The following is a 21,171-nucleotide window of genomic DNA, read 5'->3' as shown; positions in this document are numbered from 1 at the left end:
AGCTTCTTTCACTGAATATCCCTAATATTTTGGTGTCATGCTATGCACTTTGTCCTTGAAGAGGAATTCTAACAAGAGAACACTTGAAGTCATTCTAGAGGCCACTATCAAATGTAGTGTTGGAATAGATGTCAGGCAACTACAAGCCGAAGCTGACTGCTACTTCAAATGCCTTTGATTCAGTCAGCTTGGAAGTGACTGGAGACAGAAGCCCTCCAGTTCATAATGTACCACACTAATGCTAAACAGAAAATTTATTCTATTAATGCCTATTCTTTCAACTTAATGATAATTCACTTCTTTCACCACAACTCCTTACTTTCCCAACCCAGAAATAATGATTCACTTGGTTAGGACAGCATTAAAACTATCCACCACCAACCAATCGATTGTGGGTTTTGGGAGAGGGTGGCAGGTGTGGGATGGTTGGCCAGGAAAGAGAATATTATTTACTTACAAGCTAAGAATTTAAATCTCCAAGACATTGCAACAGCAGCAACACCTTCCATGTCTTTCTTCTTTACATATGGGATAAACATCAGAAGGTTATGCATAATCACAGCTGAATAATGAAACACCTAACCACTACTTAAGATCATATAAGAGTTACAATCATCACTCTGAATTCCCAACACCAAACTTAGGGTAATGAAAAACTCTTCTGGAGAACAGTTCCCAAAAATAGCCTAAAATAACTATTCCAGTGAATTCAAGGTGCCTTCAAGTCTCCAACTGTGGTGAATTAGACAATAAAGGATGATAAACAATGAGATTCGAAGGGCTACTGAAAGAGAGAGCTTCTCTGCTTCCTACAGTCAAGGTATTTTAGGTGTGGTTCAATTCAGAAAGCAACTATAGACATAAGATGGATTTCAAGAAGAACAAGTACACCTAGAAGATGGTTCCCTTCTTAGGAGATCAACAAACCTCTCAAATCACTAAATCACCCCAACTCATTCTCAACTCAGAACATTACCCAATTCACAATGTGAAAAAGAGTTTGATAATTTTTTTTATATGAGAGATTTGAATAATTAGAATTTTTTCATATCTAACCACAATTCTAATAACCTTTGTCATTATAAATCCTTGAAAAACTTGAACCCAACAAAGCTCACTAAAATTGAGTTCTCTTCCTTTATTTCTGTAGTGTCTTGCTATGATGCTTCAACAAGAAATTTATCTGATAACCTTACAAAAATTTAACAAGAGGACAAGGATTACCACCATAGCAGTCTGGAGAAAACTCCCATTTCTCCACTCATTATTCCTCAAAACTATCAACACCCAAAACCCGAACTCAACTCTCGGAATCAGTCCCAAACAGCTTCATCCTCGACAATGGGGTCTGCAAGAACCCCTCCACCTCAAACTTCTTGGGCGAACGCTCCCGATACTTAGCAAACTGCTCTCGAGCCTCTTCATTCCTATCCTGCAAGGTGTATATCATTCCCTTACAAAAGTAAGGCCTGAAATCACTGGGATCCTCCTTCTCCAGCTCCTCGTAGCTCCTCAATGCCTCGTCCACATTCTTCCGAAGAAACTGCATTTGGGCCATTATCAACCGCACATCGCGAGCCTCCTTCAGTTTGTTCTCATTCTCAGCCGTCCTCAAAGCGTCTTCCAGTCTCCTGATCACCGCGTCGCCCTCTCCACATTGATCCATTAACAATGCATTCCCGAACAGAGCTTCAAAGGACAGCGGATTCGAAGCAAGAATTTCCTCGAATACGTCGCGTGCCCTATCAGTCTCCCCCATTTCCCCTAGCAATCTCGCCATCAGAAACTTCCACTCCACCACCTCCGGCTGCGCCGACACTATCCGCTCCAGGACCTTCAGTGCCTCCCCGTCCTCGCCGTCCTCCAGCTTCTGCTGCAGCACCGATTTCAACGCCCCCACAGCCTCAGAATTTTCGAGAAACTCGGGCAACGGCGATGACTCTTCAGATTTCTCCTCAGGCGTCGCACTCTCCTCGGATAACACCATCGGCGACTCCGCTCTCGCCGGCAACGCACGGAACTTGCCCATCATAAAAACGGCGGCGGCGGTGAGGACAAGGGTTCCAGCGGAGGTTTTGATGGCTTTAAGAATGGGGTTGTTGTTGGCGGTGTTGGCGGAAGCTGAAACCCTAAGGCGACGGTGGTGGTAGGATGGGGATATAGAGGGTCTGGGAAAGGCAAAAGAGACATTTGAGGATAGGGATGAGCGGTGGAAATGGAAGAGGGATGGAGGTGAAGAGCAGTGCATTATTGTTGTCAAGAGTTGAGAGAAGGTGATGAAAATGGGGAAGAGTTGGGGGGAGGTAGGAGTCAGGACGAGAGAGGTTTTGGGTGGGTTTAAAGAGGAAATGCGTAAATGGATGTTAAAGAGGAGAATAGAGGAGAGGAAGTAGGTGATTCCCCAAGACAACCACCTAAAAGTCACACACCATGCCCATTTTGATTTTAGTTTAATATTTTCCCGGGTTGTTGAGGCTGTTGAAACTTTAGGCTTCTAATACGACATTTACAACTACATTTGTTTTTTTCAATTTAAATAAATATTTTCATTATTTATATAAGATTTAATTACGAAATCTATTTTTTCAAGACATGATTTTAATTTTATTTTTTTCCCGCCATATTTGAAGAATGAAAATAAAAAATTAATTCAACATCTCATTCAGTGGTGTGTTTGGATACACTTAAAGAATAAAATATATTATTGTGGAAATCAAATCTTATTCTCGTTAGGATTATATGATTTATCATACCAAACACACCCCATTTTGAAGCCTGAATTTTGTATAATGAAAATCTCTTCCCCATCACCCATCAATATTGTGGCCCATAATTGTCCTATCTTATGATTACGATTATGATATTTGAGTGCATATTTCCATGGTGGAGACCACCTACCATTAATAAAAGTATTTAGTAATTTCAAATAATAAATGATGAGAGGGTTATAATTAGCAATTTAAATACATTATTATCCCTATAAAAAAAAAAAAGACGATAAAGAGAGTCTCAAAATGTTTAGTACATGCTTCAACTGTTCAACAGCAATCCAACGAAATTCTGAAACCTGTTCTAGAAAACTCCCCTGTAAAAGCATCAAACATCTTGAGTATTTTTAACACCAGAGAATTTCATTACAATCATCAATCAAATTAAGAGCATTCATTACAATCTAATAAGCCACTGTTATTATATACATAAATTCATAAATAATTTTTTTTAAAAAAAAAGAACCAAAAACCCCCTTTTTACCTAAACCCCCCACCTACAAGTATATCATCGAAAGAGGACCTCTGTGCCTCAGGGACAGGCACAATCTAGCCAAAGAGAGCAGTCCTCTCTTCAACTCAGCACAAACTCCCACTAGCTCCCCTCCAGAAAAGAAACTACCTAAGACCCCTTTCAACAGTCAGTTTTAGCCTAGATCATAGTTTTTTTTATTTTGTTGGGCAATACCCACATCTAACAAACTTTACAAAGTCCGACACCAGAAAACGACATGAACACCAGGAAAGGGAACCAGTCTAAACTTCATTCTTGAATATTTACAGTAGAGGAGAACAAAAATAAAACCTCTGGGATGGAAGAAGAGAGAACTTGAAGATAACATGTCATGTTCCGAACCTCTTACCACCACATTCTGAGCAGAACTTGGAGGTTTCTCTCAAATAGGGAGCTCCACATTCATCACAGAACTTTGCAGGACTGGTCGGCTGGAATGATACATCAATAAGGTTAAAAACAAAGAAGAGTCAATAAGACATTGGAACCAGGAAGGAAAAAGTAAATTGTCAGAAGTGCTTTAACGTTCCTATGGAAATTGAAATCATTTAGTAACATTAGATTTCCCAAATATTTTATGAAGTCACTAGAAAACAGATATCACAAATGAAAGGAAAAAAAAAAGAAGAAAAAACTGCAGTCATAAACAAACAACAAATAACAGTAGTGAGAACAATTAGCTGTAATGAAATTTCCAGGAAGATGACCATCATGTGAGAATAAAACAAGCTTATTAAATAGCCGATTACAGCTCAATTTCAACAATTTAATTCATCACAACAATGGAAAAGCTACATAAAAAGCAAAACCCTGGCAGGATATTTCAGAAAGAGCAATAGTATGGAATCTAATAACTTGAAACCCACAAATAGCATTGAGTTATTATCCTCATTATCACAAGCAAATGCCTAACCAGCATGGTACAAAGATCTGGAGTTAGGGAATGGTCATGAATTTCAATGCTTCAAGTATGGATACATCAAAAACTGCATTTTCTGTTAAACATGTTTGAGGGCCAAAAGCTCTTTAGTGAAGCAATGCCAGGAGGAGGTGCAAAGAGAAGGTTGGAAAACACTCCTCATCATGATGTTTCTAGGAGGTGTGCCTCCCAAAAGCCCTCAAAATGCAGCAACCAAACAACATTAGATACTTTAACAAAGGTTTACATATGAGGCAGATAGTATCGCAAAAGGTGTCATCAGTTTTCAAGTACGTCATTGAGCAATCGGTATCTTCTACCTTAAGTTGCAATTTTCAGGTCGAAGGCTGCCCTAGCTAAGGACATCATTTTTGAAAAAAAAAAAAAAAGAGTAAAAGCATATTATATCTTTCACATAGCTGCTGCCTCATCCAGGTAGTGGAAATTTGTTTGTAACCTCCCTTTTCCATGAGATCACACAATTAAATCAATCAGTCAGGGACAATGGATTCAAATAAAAATCTCAATTCTTTGCAGTCCTATGGTGTTGGCAGATGAATTTTCCCCAGTAAGCATGTGTGCTACAGAAGCAATTATAGAGATATATTATGATACAGTATCTGTAAGTCCAACATGCAATTTTTTAGGAAAATTGAACTAAAACCCAACATTCTATTAAAATACAGGAGTGTTTGAATTATCAAAATGAAAGAATAAAACTTCAATTAAGAGAACCCTCACCAGTACATGCAAGCGTCCACTGACATGACCTCCAGTGATGGGTTGTAAGCAAGCCATATGTTGCGGGATGGTTGGTGACTGGTGGCCATGAGGAATTTCAGGTAAATGTGATGGTGGCCCACATTGATGACTGTGAGAAAAGTGTGCTGAATGCTGAGTTTGGTGAATGGGTTGATGATGGTTCTGATGAATAGGGTGAAACTGTGATAGTGATTGCATATGATGTTTGGATGGGGTAGCCTGCTGATTTTGTGGCTGCAAAGGAAACAAAACAAAACAGGTAATTCAGATGGTCAATGTTGAGATCCTAATTAAACATAAACATCTCCTTAATCACTCACATTTAATGAAACAACATGATTAAACTAGCTCTAAAATGTAGCATGAAAAGAAAATGTGTTCTACTAAGCATTTGAACCATATAACATAGAGGCTCTATTTGGTTGGCCAGAGTAGATGATTGGAATGGGAATGTCATTCTGTTTCCCACTAATTCTGGTGCTTGTTACCAACTTAAACTCCTAAATGTAACCCAATAAGTCACTACCATCACTTTAAAAACAATTAGCAAGTTAGTGCATCAACCCCACCTGTGTGGATATGTGATTCCAGCTTAGGTGGGAACAATAAATAAATACATCTTGTAGAATTCAACATGAAGAAGTGAGATTAAAAATGTTTTTTTTCTACTTTAATCTTCCCAGTTTCCAGTTAGCAGAACTTCCATTAGGCCCCAACTCACATTAGAGCTCCACAGCAGATGTTGAAGATATTTGGGATGACCGGATTGTAATCTTCCTCCTGACTTATATGTGGCAATGGAAAATATCAAGCCATGCACTGTTTCATGGAAATGAAATACTTATGTACTAAGAGGCAGCATGTGTGAAAAATTAGTTTTCTGAAACAAGGTTGTTCAATGGATAAGGAGCAATACAGGAAAGGTATAATCGGCTCAGTGCAAATGCTGAAGGAAGTTGGGACATAACTTGGGTTTGATTCTCATGTTTGTTTATCATTTAAAACAAAAAAAAAAAACATAACACACAAATGAATACGTATATGAGAAGCATAGGTCACACAAATTGATGACAAGACAAGGGCAAGTCATCCACAATGCTTTAATCATGTGGGAAGAAGAGCGTTGAATGCAAGAGCAAGGAAAAGTGTCTTGATTCAAGTTAAAAATGCTAAGAGAACAAGAAGAAAGCTAAAGACATTTTAGGTTGAGGTACTGAGAATAGAAAAAATGCCAGATTTAGTGGGGATCCAAGATAGACCTGCACAGTGAAGGACTCCTCTACTAACAACAGATAGTTGCAATTAGAATTTTCTTGAGTTCCCACACACTACTCTGTGACTTGCATTTCCAAGGCAACACAAACAACAGTGTGAGCCTGATTCCAAATGTTTTTTCAAAAAACCTATTGATGCCTAACAATGACATCCAAGAAGGATGCAAACCATCAAATGAGGGACTTGCATGACACTTACAAACCTAGAATTGAAATTTGGATAGCCATTCAAGTTTAGTGGAATCTTTACCACAAAACTTTGGCAGGACAAATCAAGCACACCAACATTAGTGGCTCAAATGGACAATGTTTACCAGTAGATAATAGATATTACTTTATGTCAGAGAGCAGAACCACTACTACATACATGAAGCTGGATAACAATGTGTCAAAATACCACTTTAGATCACCAACTTGCTAACAAACTAATCAGATTCCAGGTCTAGGGCTAGTTTTCAGGGCCAAATCCTGGTATGAATATTTGTAATGCTTTTCAATTGGCTGTTTTCAAATAGCCCTCCCCAAATTAACACTCACCACAGCATGGAGCCTACATGCTTCCTGCCCATCTATCCTGAGAGAAATGCAAACGGCCATCTCTCTGATTGCTGGCAATCAACAACCTTAGCTATTAGGATAGATCTAATTTGCATAAGTTTCAGTTAGGGGATTCCTCTAAGCTAGTGTGATTCTTTTGTTGGAAAAGAAAAAAAAAAGGCTTGGAAGGTTGCTCCGTTATGTGTGTTACCATATGGAGGGAGAAATAGGGAAGCCTTCAATAACTGTGAAAGTTTGGACCAAACAATTAAAAATTCTTTCTTGAACCTTTTTTGGGATTGGGTTAAATTGTATATTAGGGACGGTTCTTTGTCAGTGTTAGAATTTGTGGATTGGTTAGAATCTTTGTAGGGTGTGTTTGCAAGTTTTGTGACTTCACGCTTCTTTCTTGAGTCTTTTAGTTGCTTTGTACACATCATGTATACTCTCTTTTATCTATAATACATTTTATTTTATCTATCCAAAAAAAGAAAAAAACAAATAAAAAAGTGCAGATTAACAAAGTGTTCTTGCTGAGCTTTATATTCTTCAATATCTCCAAACAGAAATCATGAGAATCCAAGTAACTTGATACAACCTAAAAACAAATTTTCTTGATGAAAGTCAAAGTGCAAAGGCTCAACTCTTGGTAGCATAAGGCCACAAAAGGAAGTCTGGGGTGAAAGCAAAATCTATGCACTAGTATCTGTCATTTTATACCTCCCTGAGATGTCTCTAATAAGAAAAGCCATTTAAATAGGATAAATGTAACCAACCAAGAAAAAACCTTTCAAAAGTCAGATAGTTGCAACTTCAGCACAGGATTTTTTTGCTTAGTCACTGGAACATCCCATTTAGATGTGGTTATTTCATAAAAACTCAGTACCATAGATATCCTATCAGATAAGCAAATTTATATACATTGTAAAGGATGTGCCTAGAAAGAAGAGAGAAAAAAAAAAGAATCTTACTTCATTTACAGTGCGAAATCCTTGTGCACTAGCCATTGTAGGAGAGGTATCCGTGCCAGGAAATGTCTGAGAAGCGAGAATATCATATGAATGAAACATTAGGTCCACTTTCAACTTTGGTCAATAAGGCCAAACAATTAGTAAGTTAAAAAATTGAAGGATGTCAAGCTTACAGGCAAACCAGGGATGTTCGACACAGGGTTTGATGCAACACGCCTATACTTGTGTCTTGGAGAATAAAACTTGTAGTCTTGAGCAGACACAGCTACTTCATCCCGACCCGTCAATCGTTTAAACCTAAATGAATAGCATTCTAGTTACAGAAAAGTACACAGGCTCAAACCTCTAATTAATCATCAATCTTATCATTAGACAAATAAGAACTAAGTAAGATCAATATGCTTCTAAAGCACTCCATATAAATAAGAAAAGTGCAAACATATGCCTTTTTCTCAACTTGTGTCAAACCCATTTCCAATTGTCAAATTATTTTTGCAAAAAATTAAAGGCAGAATGCCGCAACATAAACCATTACCATTCCAACTTTAGGGAATTAACTACTCATTGCGATTATAAAGCCATTGATAAAATGAGAAATAACTATCACATCAAAGGCCAAAAATAGTAGTGATAAAAAGGCATAAATATGAACCTCCAATTTCAAAGACAACAATGAGGAAGAGCAAGCCTTAATGTCATACCATAAATAAAAAGCATGCCATATCAACAGCAAAACACTACAATATAACAGACTAACTTGTCATGAAGATAGCAAATGTTGTGTTGCAAAGAAAGCACATACAAGATGAAATAGCCATACCAATCTGAAGCAACACAAGTTCAAAAGTGAAAGCAATATAAAGAAGGAAAGACTTCCAATTACAAAGAAAGCAGTTAGAGTCTATACAACCAGTAATCTTATCAAGAAAAAAAAAGAACAAATTAAAGCACTTTCTAGACCTTTGTTTAAGTTACTGAGTCTGATTATCAAACAGATTTTGTTGCACATGTGAGTTTTCAAGGTGTTCAAACTCAAGAATCAAATGATATAAAGTTTCTGATCAATGTTCTAAAATGCGATTGACTAATTGAGGCTTATGCCTTGAGGCAAAAGGCTATTGAAGCCTCAAGGTGAGGCTATTCAAATTAGCCTATACAGTTATAGCCTCAATATAGGGTAATCAAGGCTTAAGCCTCACCTGGTTCAGGTTTGCAGCCTCAAGGCTATTGAGACAAGCCTCAAATATTCAAAAGGTTTTAATGGGTTTAGGGCCTTTATAAGCTTTTTGTATATATTTTATAAGAGGTTTGAGCCTCAATATTCATTGGCAGTGTTTCTGACCAAAAAAAATATATACATTGGCAATGTTTTAAAAGGGTATTGAGACTTATTACTTGAGCCTATAGCCTCAACATAGGGTAATCAAGGCTTAAGCTTCACTTAGTTAAGGCTATAGCCTCAAGGCTATTGAAGCTTAAACATCAAATATTCAACGGTTTTAATAAATTGTGTTTTTGTGAGGCTTGATATACATTTATAAGTTTTGTCTTGAATGCAAAACTAGGGCTAGGTACATAGATGATCATTCAATGACCATAATAGGATTTATTGATTGGCTTAACTCCAAGTAAGGAGAAGGAGCTTTTTTTTTCTCTCTTTTCTTTTTTACTTGCCTACAGGTGCCTATTGTAAGTGTGCCCTTTTCTTAGGTATTGTTAATATAATCCAATTTTTCCCATTAAAAAACAAAGGTCAAGGGTTAAACATTTTATAAAATAAGGTCTTAGTTAACAACCAATTGATCCTTTAAATGGAGAGGAATTAAAGAGATTGAAAAGAAGAAATAAAGGATTCGTTGGTCATTGTAATGGTTGAACTCATACATTGATGAATAAAGGAAGAAAGGCAACTATAGTAAAACTTCAACAAATGAATGTTCAATAATTTTTTTTTTGATAGATAAACATATAGAAAATATGAATGTTCGATAAATTAATAATCTAACTTAAATAATAAAATCTTCCGATCCCAACTTAAGCTAATATACTAAATTAATAACCTTTCTAAATATATAAAAATAATAATATTTTTAAAAATCCTTAAGGGCCCAAGGAAATATAAATTAATAATTGGCAAAGTACATTATATATATATAGTATGTGTTGAGTAACTTCATAATTTTTTTTTTTGATAGATAAACGCACAGAAATATATTAAAAAGGGGCACGAAAGGCGACCCAGAGTATACAGGGAGTATACAAGCATCACCTACAAAAACTGGAAACAAAAAAGACAAACCCTTACCAGCCCTCAACATGAACCCAACCAGTCCACAAAATTAATCAAAGAAAGGGGGCCTTCAACTATGGAAGAATTAGCCCAAAATAAGATATTACAAATGAAGGAATTTTTCAATCTTTGAAGTGATAGGACCTCATTTTCAAAAACTATCATATTTCTTTCCTTCCATACCATCCAAAATAAGCAAAGAGGAGCTGTCCGCCAAACCTTACTATGCTTCTTATCCTTTAAGGGAGCATGCCAACCTAAAAGAGTGTCTCTAACCGAAAATGGGAGGACCCAATTAACACCAAATAAGGAGAACAAGAGGTCCCACAAAACCCTCGCCTTAGAACAGTGAATAAGGATGTGATTTATCGTCTCTTCTTCATCACAACACAAGGAGCACTTGTTAGCTAAATTCCAGCCCCTCCTCTTTAGATGGTCTTGAGTGAGCACCTTCCCCCAAGAAGCTTCCCAAGCAAAGAAGCCCACCTTGGAAGGAACAAACGTACTCCAAATAATTCTCCATGGAAACGGGACTGCACTGCTATGGTCAAGAGAATTGAACAGGATTTTACAGAGAAAATCCCATCTTTCGTCTCATTCCACACCATCCTATCCTCCAAACCAGCATTCAGCCTCTTTCCTTGAATGATCAGAAGGAGTCTCTCCACCTCCTCCACCTCCCAATCATTGAAAGGTCTAAGGAAGCGGGGATTCCACCCACCCACTTCCCCATTGAATCCCAACAATCCGCAACCTTCGCGTCTTTAGAAACCGCTAAATCAAACAAGGAGGGATAGGCCTCACAAAGAGGAGTGTTCCCGCACCAAGTATCTTTCCAAAACCTCACCCTTTTACCATCCCCCACCGAGAAAGAAACATTATTGAGCAACAACAACCCTTCCTTGCTGATTTCTTTCCAGAGGCCCACCCCAAATCCCTCCCTACTCCCGCAAGTGCTCCAACCTCCTCTAACAACCCCAAACTTCGTGCCAATTATAAGCTTCCAATAGGAATCCCTTTCAACCGCAAACCGCCAACTCCATTTGCACAGAAGGGCCCTATTAAGAGTAGTGAGGTCTCTAATCCCCAACCCACCCTTCATTTTATGAGAACAAACAATACCCCATTTTATTAGGTGGAGCTTCTTCTCCATCGCTCCCCCTCCCCAAAGGAAATCCCTTTGAATTTTCTCAAGTCTTAATTTAACCACTCTTGGCATACGCATTAAAGACATGAGGTAGGTTGGCATACTCGCCAAAGTGCTCCGAATGAGAGTGATTCTTCCACCCTTGGAAATGAATTGCCTCTTCCATAAGGCAAGTCTCTTGCGCATCCTCTCTTCCATTCCGTCCCAAACCATCACCGACTTATGCGAAGCACCCAAAGGGAGCCCCAAATATGTAGAAGGGAGAGATCCCACCTTGCAGCCCAGTTCAGCAGCTAGTAAATCAGCGTTCTCCACTCTACCCACCAACAAAATTTCACTTTTATTCAGATTAATGCGCAATCCAAAAGTGGCTTCAAACCACAAGAGTAACCAACTTAAAAAAGCCAATTGCTCTTGGGAATCCTCGTAGAAGACCAGCGTATCATCAGCGAACAGCAGGTGTGAGACTTGAATTCCTGCTCCTTCCCTTCCCCTAATCCAGCAGCCTGTAAGATAACCCCCTCTCACTGCCCTATTAATGAGGCTAGTCAAAGCCTCCATTCCTAAAACAAAAAGGTAAGGGGATAGGGGGTCCCCTTGCCTTAACCCCCTAGTGCTTCGGAAAAAAACCGGTTGGAGAGCCGTTGATCAGAACAGAAAACGACGCAGTGGATAAACACCATTTGATCCACCCAGCCCATTTCTCCCCAAAGCCCATTTTTTGCATCACTGATAGCAAAAAATCCCAATTTATACGATCGTAGGCCTTCTCTAAATTCAATTTACATAGAACCCCACTTTCCTTCCTTTTCAGCAAGGAGTCTATGACCTCATTGGCTATTAACGCTGCATCAAGAATCTGCCTACCTTCAACAAATGCATTTTGGGTAGTAGAAACCACTTTTCCCATAACCTTTTTCAATCTATTGGCTAAGACCTTTGCAAGCAGCTTGTAGAGGCTTCCCACCAAGCTGATGGGTCTAAAATCAGTCAAGTCTTCAGCCCCGCTTTTTTTTGGGATTAAGACAAGGAAGGTGGTATTCAGACTTCGGACAAACTTTCCCCTCTCAAAGAAATCTTTGAAAAATCCCATAATCTCGTCTTTGACGAAGTCCCAGCAAAAGTGCCAAAAAGCTAGGGTAAACCCATCCGGTCCAGGGGCTTTGTCCCCATTCAACTCTGAAAGAGCCAGGAAAACCTCCTCCACAGTGAACATTAGCTCCAGCCCAGCTGCCTCCTCTGCCCCAATGCTGTCAAACTCCAGATTGTTCACACTAGGGCGCCAGCCACCTGGATCCGATAAAAGAGACTAAAAGGCCCTCACCACTCCCCTTTGAATATCCTGCTCTTCTGACAGCCAGGTGCCATTGACTTTAATTTTTTTCAGGCAATTCTTCCTTCTGTTGGAATTTGCCATCTTGTGAAAAAATCTCGTGTTCTTGTCACCTTCCTTCAGCCAAATCTGTCTTGACTTTTGTCTCCACGAAATCTCCTCCATCAGCACCCATTTCTTGAAGTCCTCCTTAGCCTCATTTCTCGCTTTTAACTCCCAGTCATTTAAAACTCTTAGCCGCTCCTGATTATCCCAATAAGACACCTTGTCCAAAGCCAGCCTCTTGTTCACTCCAACTTTACCGAAAACTTCCGAATTCCACTCCTTCAATTTAATTTTTAAAGCCTTTAATTTTTCTGTCAGGATAAAACTATAGGACCCACTATAATTGAAACCTTGCCACCAACCTTTTAACAGATCCTTAAACCCGTCCTCCTTTAACCACATATTCTCAAATCGAAACGGAGTTGGACCTCTCCTCACTCCTCCCCCATCTAACAGAATGGGGAAGTGATCAGACACCGGTCTTGGAAAACACTGGATTACCCCACTGAACTGATTCTCCCACTCCTCCGAAATTAGAAAACGATCCAACCTAGACCTGGAAAGACCATTCAGCCCTCCAATCCACGTGAACGGCCCCCCATGGAGAGGCAAATCTCTCAAGGCCAACTCCTCAATCACCTCCGAAAATCTTCTCATAGAACCAGTGATTCTGCCTTCTCTACTACGCTCACTGGGGAATCTGACCACATTGAAGTCCCCACCAATACACCAAGGATCCGACCATAACCCTCGAATGGCACCCAATTCTTCCCAAAACAGCTCCCTATTACGTTTCAAGGTGGGTCCATACACTCCCGTAAAGGTCCACAAGAAGCCATCCTCGCAGTTTTTGAAACGGCACGAAATTGAGAAGAGTCCCGCCTCCATGCCTACTAACTCCAGGACTCTCTTGTCCCAAAACACTACGACCCCACCAGCTGCCCCCCTAGCACTCATAGCACCCCAACCTAAAAATCTTCCCACTCCAAGACTGTGGACAATCTCCCTGGACATATCTTGAATTTTGGTCTCCTGCAGACATACCAAATCCGCTCTTTGCGATCTGATCAAAGCCTTAATAACCTTCCTTTTGGCCCTATCATTGGCCCACTAACATTCCATGATAGAATCTTTATCTTCATCTAGGGATCGAAGTTCTAACCCCACCAATTCTTCCCAAAACAGCTCCCTATTACGTTTCAAGGTGGGTCCATACACTCCCGTAAAGGTCCACAAGAAGCCATCCTCGCAGTTTTTGAAACGGCACGAAATTGAGAAGAGTCCCGCCTCCATGCCTACTAACTCCAGGACTCTCTTGTCCCAAAACACTACGACCCCACCAGCAGCCCCCCTAGCACTCATAGCACCCCAACCTAAAAATCTTCCCACTCCAAGACTGTGGACAATCTCCCTGGACATATCTTGAATTTTGGTCTCCTGCAGACATACCAAATCCGTTCTTTGCGATCTGATCAAAGCCTTAATAACCTTCCTTTTGGCCCTATCATTGGCCCACTAACATTCCATGATAGAATCTTTATCTTCATCTAGGGATCGAAGTTCTAACCCCACCAACTCTGACCAAAGATTTCTTCTTCTTCGCACCATTATAATTAACGGACCACTCCAATTTTTTCAACTCACGATCAAACTTAGTGGATCCTGAAATCTCTTTCTTGATGTTCTGCTCTCTTCTTCTTTTAGTCCTTAGGAGCAGATTCAATATTTCACCTTCAATACCATCCTTCGAAAATCCCAGGAACTTACTGAATCTCGCCAAATAACTCTCGTCCCACCGACCTCCTTTTTCTGCCAAATCTTGTAATAAAACCTCAACCTCACCCCCCACCCCCCCACCCCCCCCCCCCCCCCCCCTCCATCACCACCCGAGGATTTCTCCCCCTCGGTATCCATTTCCCCAGAGCTGCCATCTGCCAGAATAATGCTCAAAGGAAGCTGCTCCTCTCCCTCAGTCACTGAGATCAAACCAAACAAGGCCGCCTCCTTCGCTCCAACCCGTGCAAACCCAGAAGAGAGAGAAGAAGAAGAGAGCTCCCGACCCCCCACAGAAAGCGAAGAAATGTCGACATACCTGGAAGCTTTGACACGCAACGCTTCGTCAGTCATCTCCCCTCTTACCACCTCAGAGACTTCCAGCAGCTTCGGAGCTCTAGACATGCCGACAAAAGGGTCAGCGTCACCAGAAGCGCCACTCACCAAACTTTTCGCTTGAGCCCTAGGACGAGAGGCTGAAGGAACATCCCCAGGGTCAAGAGTGTCGGCGACTCCAATTGCTTCTGCCTCCAAGCTTGTCAAAATTGCCCTAGGACGAGAAGTCAAAGGACCTTCCCCAATTAAAGCCTCTCCAGCCACTGCTACAAGGCCTTCGAGCCCACAACCCGCGTCCTTCTCCCCTTCTCTGCAGCCCAGCTTATCAAGAGAGTTGATGGGCCTGGATTTGTGGCCCACACTCTTTAGAGTATCATTAAGAGGGCCCTGGCTCTCCCCTCTTTCAAAGGAAGGGCCCTGAATCACCCCAAAGACAAACCCGTTGGGCCCAGAATTTGGCCCAAAAACAGAACCATCCAACGTATGACAAGAAGACTGCTTGTCCCCTTTCACATAATATAGTATAGAGTGACCTTTTATAACTTCTATTTTCTCAATTCACTCCTTGGAATCATCACATACTTGAAACCTCTTTATCTTTTAGGATATTACGTTTACACCTCTTTCTTTTAAAGGTCTTTATATCATTTACAATTAATAACCATCTCTTATTTTTTTACTCCCCTAGGTGGCATTTGTTTTTTTTTTTTTTTTTTACTTAAATCTAAATAAAATTTAATTTAACTCAACTCCAAATACAACTTAATAGTATTAAGTATTCAGTTGTTTTTTTATTATTTTATTTCTACTAAATATTAAGTATTAATAAGGTGAGGGTCATGTTGAGATTGTGTTTTGGTTGTTTCAAAATGTTGTAAAGCCAAATATTTTTATTTTTTCTATTCAATCAAAAAAAATTTAAAATAAGTAACAAGTTAAAAAAAAATAAAATAAAATAAAATAAAAGTTAACAAATAAATCATCTAAAATTTGAAAGCAAATTGTATTCAACATTAAGTTAAAAAAATAAACACCACCTTAGGCTTCTATGTATTAATTCATTTATCGATACCTTAATAACTTTTTATTAAATTATCAATAAATCAATAATTTTGTTAAGATAATAATTTCTCTTATTTCCAAGAGTATTATTTTATAGGGTTGGGTTCGAAGCCTGCCACCAATGATACCCTGAATTTAACTGGTGTTGGTTGCTGCAGGGCGGTCAACGCCCCGAGGTTTAGGTCCCCATGGAGAGTCCTAAGAGCTTGGCCATGAAAGGTTCCTCGATTATCAAAAAAGAGTATTATTTTATAGGGATTTTACTATATAATTAATAGATGATGAAGAAGATTTTGCAGACATTAACATTGATGTGGAGGATAATAAAGTATTGGATATGATTATGATTCCTTATATGATCCTTGTTAGTGATAGCAATGGTAGTGTTGAAGATTATTTGATAAAGCCATGAGAGAGAGTTGGCTTTAAGAAGAGAGAAAAAGGAATTGAATTAGAAACTATTGATAATAGCAAACAATTAATTTGGTCATTATGAATTATATGTTTTCTTATTTTACACTTTTCATGATGGCTGTAAGACTGCTTTTAACCTTTTAAAATATTTGATGAGGATGAGTCTCGAAGATCTACTCAAGAAGAGGAAAAGAATGATTATTATACCTTAATTCAAGTTGATCTTGTTAGACCATGCATTGCAATTACCCTAAGACTATTAAATTATATACCCTTATTTCACCTAAAGGTTTGTACTTGAAGTTAGATTGTGGATCCCAAATCTTAATTAATTGAATTAAAAATCAATACTTATTGTATAATTTAAATAGGTTTATTTTAGGAAATCTTTATCCATATTCTATTATGACTTATTTAGATTAGTTATTTTTTACCTTTAGCAAATAATTAATCCTTCTAATCTAAAAACAATTGAACACATTAGAGCTAATCCTAAAGGACGACAACCCAGCATACTACAAAGTCATGGTAACTCTATCTCTGGCTTTTTTTTTTTTTAATCAAAGTTATCATGTATTTAGACTTTAGTATTTTATTTACAACAGAGATTTGCAGTCAGAGATCAAGAATGATTGTTAAATAGTTAGACCATGAGATTTATAGTTTATCTAACTATAAACTCATTACAAAAGATGATATTAAAAAAATCATTTTTGACCTTCCTAAACTCCATTTTCTATACCAATCTCAATTCTCTTATCTCATTAATTTCTACAAAAGGGAATATGTCAAAGAATGTCAAGCCAGAAAAGAATATGAAAGTTTCCTCCTTCAAGAGATGATGGATTAAGAGACTTCAAGCAACAGAAGGAGCCAATTATTTGTACATTTGTAAATATCAAGTAAAAAAAAACGTGTAAAAATTGAAGACAAAAGGATGTGAATATTGAAGACAAATTTCACCATTCAGGTACTATTTGAATAGTGATGCATAGTAAGAAATAGCAAAGATTCCTAACATAATTCATTATTCAATTATTATTCAAGTGCTATGTTTCATTCTTGATGAGCTTCCGGAGAACTTCAATTTTAAGAAATGGTTGTCGATGGATTTCAAACTAGCTCAAGTTCATGGATTTTAAAATAATTCAAGTCTGTGGATTTCAATCAGTTTCAAATCCGTCAAAATTTTCTATAAATATAGTCATTCAATTCATCACAAGGCAAAGCGAAACATACTGAGAGTGAAAAAGAGCGAGAAATAAGAAGAGAGAAAATGATTAATAATTTTTTGCAAGCAAAATCTACTCAATTCTCATGAAAAAGGAAATATAAGGAGGAAGAGCTATTCCATTGAAGAATAAGCATGAAGCATCATAGCAAACATGCAAAATTTAGGGCTCCAACTCACCACTCTGCATCATCAATAGGCACACTATTCGGTTTATCAACAATAACCAAACCATTGACAACCACAAACCGAACCCGTTTCTCTTCTTGTATTACTAATTCTGGGAATCTTGTCCTTGTTTCAATTGAAGTTGCCAATTCCCTTCTTTTAAACGTACAGGGTCCTGCAGGGAAAAAAATATTAAGATATATGCCAATGAATACAAAAGTGGCAGTTTGATACTGCATGGAAATAAGATTATTTCATTTTGTTAGTTCATAGTATTTAAAGCCACAAACACACTTTAGAATGGAGAAAAAACAAACCACAGAAAAAAAAAAATAATAATAATAATAATAAACAACAGAAAATAGAATATTGTAATAAATACTAACTGTTGCTTTTCAAATTCTCTTTCTTTCTTTCTTTTTTCTTTTACCAGAAACAAACATTTCCATTCATCAAATTTCTGAATTACAAATACCCTACTTCCAGAAAAAATACACCTAGAAAGTTTATGGTCACATAACATGGGAGTTAAATTTCATTTAAAAATTCATTGATATATGAAGACAAAACTATGGATTTGGACCTATGGCCTCAGATAACAATCTCCCAATTCTGTGCAACCAACCACAGCCTTAGCAAAATGCGTTTAAAAGTAAGATAAATTTGTTACAAAGTCTAATGTGGAAAAAAAAAGGGGAATTATAGTATTTCCCTGTTTCCGAATCTACCCAAATGAATGAGATCATACATTTTAAACAAATAGCCCTGAAGAAGGCAATCTAATACCTTTTTTAGGAAATTTCTTAGCCAGCCTTCTATATAAACCACCAGCCGCTTCAAGGGCTACTCCAATGGTCTTTTCACGAATACCATTCAAGGAGGCAAGCCTGATGTTGACCTCATTAACTAAAGTTTCATACATATTCGCCACATACATCAAGGGTAAAACAAACCTTGGATCACCTTCATATTGCACCTCTCTTGATTTCCTTTTGTTTAGCTTATCTTGCCCAGATTGACCATTATAGTCAGCCTCAGAATCAGCAACTTCAATTACATGATCATCGATGAAATGGTCCACAATAATTTGCATAAACCTTGCCCTTGCTGCTTCAATTGGTGAAATATCTATTCAACATTCAATTCAAAACCATTAATGCATTTGAAAGAAAAGGAATCCACAACATCACATTCAATTTGGAATTTTCCTTTTCAAAGCAGTCCCTTATTTAAATCAGAAATACAAAGAAAATTGTAACTTACCATTGATTGTCAAAATATCATAAGGACCCCTTGAGGACCCATTGTTCTCAAGGCTAGAACGATCTTCTTCCACCCCAACAGTGTGAAGGGGCAAAGAATCCCTGTAAGACTCATGCATGCAGTCCTGGAAGAATAAAAATTATTTGCAACCAATTATTTTATTTAAGTGCAAAACAAACAATACATTCCAAATAGAACTTCATCATGAAAAACAAGGAAAAACAAATAGAAAGAAAACATACACACAAAGAAATTATGAGTCATAATTATCGGCTCCAATGCTGGTGTCACTATCTTCTCTATGGAAACATAGACAACACAGCCTTCTAAAAATTTGTGCAAAACATTGCACAAGCTCTCACATTGCACATTTTCATGGCTGCAGAGATTACTTCACGTGTACAAGGCGATTCCAAAAAGAAACTTAGCTAGCAATCTAGCACTGTGACAGCCAATGGCAGGTTGCCATCCAGCCTGAGGTTCCAGGTATAACCCACAGGCACTTGGATTATTATCAGGAAGTATGATCAAACCAATACCGACTTTCTAGTGTCATAATTCAGCAAGTTACGAGAAATTTTTTCTTTAAATTCAAATACATCAAATAATGAGGACAAAATTGAAATCCACATTGCTTGAACAGACAGATTCAAAACTATAAACCCATTTTTCACACATTATTTCCTTCTTCTCGAAAACTGGGTTACGGATATCTTGGCACTCAAATTCAAGAATAAAAATAGAAATTCAAATATCCCCAATGGCACATAAAACTCAGCACCAAAAAGCACTTAACTGAAACATACTAACCGCACAAGAACAAAAATAGAAACTCAAACTTCAGTTCCATCACACAATAAACCAAGAACAATAAGTGGAATTAACACTCACAACAGCACCAGAATCATCATCATCGTTGTCCAAGCTATCGTCGGTGACTGCAGCATCGCGGTCCACAACATCGGCTGTGATGCCCTGGATGTCGCCAGGGCGGGCATCAACAGTATTGAGATCGTGCAAAGAGCTCCCGATAAACGAATTCGCCGACCTCAAATTGTAATGCTGCACTGGAACCCTACTCCCCATCCGAAACCCCAGAAGATCATCCAATCATCACAGTTGGATTATTCAAAACCCTAGAATTACAAAATCTCCACCTTCCGATCAACCAGAGCTCTGTCCTCCTTCGTCTTCTTCCGGAGAAGAAGTGAATGACTGTGAATAAGAAGAAGAAGAAGAAGAAGAGAAATTGAGAAGCCATTGTTGAAGGCGTTGGACGATGAAACCCCAACGACTACCCAGACTGAGAGAGGGAGTGAGACTACGAGAGAGAGGGGGGTTTTGATGGCCCAAACCTGTGACCGGAGCTGAGCTTTCGTTGACTGAAACCAGATGCCGAACCTAACTCTGATATCCGCACCAGTTTCCAAGCCGGTAGGGTTAGACTCTTTAGAGAGTGTGGTGGACAGTCTGGACTAAGGGCCTCCGTGCCTTCTCTTTACTGCGAGCCCCCTCCACACAATTTCTAGGTTCGGAAGGGTTAAAATAAAAAAAATAAAAAATAATATATTTCTAAATTGCTAAAATATTTTTATACCTAGTAGTTGGTACAATGTTTTAAAAGCAGGACCGATTGAATTGGTCGGTTTTCTCTTAATCGAACGGTTCAAAAACCCTTCTTTTTCCATTAAAGCGCTCTAGTTATAGCATTGTCAATGTCTACACCATCATCCAACGAGAAACCTTTGACAAGCCAACAATTAGTCTCAAACAATGAGTTGCAAACTTGCAATGTTGCATTTTCAATTATTATGTTTAATATTTAATATTTTATTATATATTGAATAAGAATATTCATTATTCTTTGAATCATTTGATTCATTTCTAGGTTTTGTTAACATTTTATATTTTTGTTTATTTTATTTTTATTTTACATTTCTTTTTTAAATCCCTTTAAAATTTTAATAATATATAAAATATATTATGACATTATCAGTTCAATCGCATTAGTGAATCGTTTTTCGATAACTTTTCTAGTTTAACAATCAATTCAATCCAATTCTAAAAACATTGTTTGATACTAAAAAATAAATATAAAGGATAACATTTTTTTAACCACCCATAAAACTTATTAGCAAGGTCCATTTTTTTATTTTGTTCTATTTTTTTTTACATTTTTTTGCGATTTTTGCATCAGAATTTAAAATTTATTTAAACTTAATTAAAATAATGTATTTTTACTCTTAGGTTCTAGAAATATGTAAGGAAACAAATTTAAAATGCAAATGTACTACTTTGACATTTTCTATTAAAAAAAAAAAAGAAAAAGAAAGAAAGACTGAAGGAAAATGAAGAAAAAACAGG

General features: G+C 37.9%; 2 protein-coding genes across 6 annotated transcripts; both read right to left on the bottom strand.

The window, feature by feature from the left end:
- Positions 1-1,089: 1,089 nt before the first annotated feature.
- On the bottom strand, positions 1,090-2,432 carry LOC117909643 (protein SLOW GREEN 1, chloroplastic). The gene has a single exon (XM_034823999.1). The coding sequence runs from the start codon at positions 2,246-2,248 to the stop codon at positions 1,301-1,303; it is 948 nt and encodes a 315-aa protein (XP_034679890.1). The 5' UTR covers positions 2,249-2,432; the 3' UTR covers positions 1,090-1,300.
- Positions 2,433-3,090: 658 nt separating this feature from the next.
- On the bottom strand, positions 3,091-20,290 carry LOC117913363 (uncharacterized protein At2g02148). Of its 5 annotated transcripts, XM_034828335.1 has the most exons (10): positions 20,163-20,289; positions 19,699-20,022; positions 18,808-18,931; positions 18,498-18,672; positions 18,331-18,431; positions 17,557-17,719; positions 7,919-8,042; positions 7,746-7,811; positions 4,943-5,197; positions 3,091-3,713 (listed from the first exon to the last, which is right to left on the bottom strand). In XM_034828335.1, the coding sequence occupies exons 2-10, from the start codon at positions 19,891-19,893 to the stop codon at positions 3,612-3,614; spliced, it is 1,305 nt and encodes a 434-aa protein (XP_034684226.1). In that variant the 5' UTR covers positions 19,894-20,022; positions 20,163-20,289; the 3' UTR covers positions 3,091-3,611. The 5 variants fall into 5 exon arrangements, with proteins under 5 accessions (XP_034684226.1, XP_034684199.1, XP_034684235.1 ...); XM_034828308.1 differs by having other exon boundaries at positions 18,331-18,672; XM_034828344.1 differs by lacking the exon at positions 18,331-18,431 and having other exon boundaries at positions 18,508-18,672.
- Between the last annotated feature and the right edge of the window lie 881 nt (positions 20,291-21,171).

This window comes from Vitis riparia, chromosome 1 (assembly GCF_004353265.1).
Source record: "Vitis riparia cultivar Riparia Gloire de Montpellier isolate 1030 chromosome 1, EGFV_Vit.rip_1.0, whole genome shotgun sequence".
Lineage (NCBI taxonomy): Eukaryota > Viridiplantae > Streptophyta > Magnoliopsida > Vitales > Vitaceae > Vitis > Vitis riparia.
The sequence above is the reverse complement of the archived record's forward strand: the minus strand, read 5'-3'. Positions and strand labels throughout refer to the sequence as shown.

Coding starts and splice junctions, on each gene's coding strand:
- LOC117913363 (XM_034828308.1), bottom strand. CDS start 19,893: ATGGGGAGTAGGGTTCCAGTGCAGCATTACAATTTGAGGTCGGCGAAT. Junction 18,932..19,698: donor ATGATGATTCTGGTGCTGTT/GTGAGTGTTAAT, acceptor TTATTCTTCCAG/GACTGCATGCATGAGTCTTA. Junction 8,043..17,556: donor CCTATTGATGATGCAGAGTG/GTGAGTTGGAGC, acceptor CTATTCATTTAG/GTTTAAACGATTGACGGGTC.
- LOC117909643 (XM_034823999.1), bottom strand. CDS start 2,248: ATGCACTGCTCTTCACCTCCATCCCTCTTCCATTTCCACCGCTCATCC.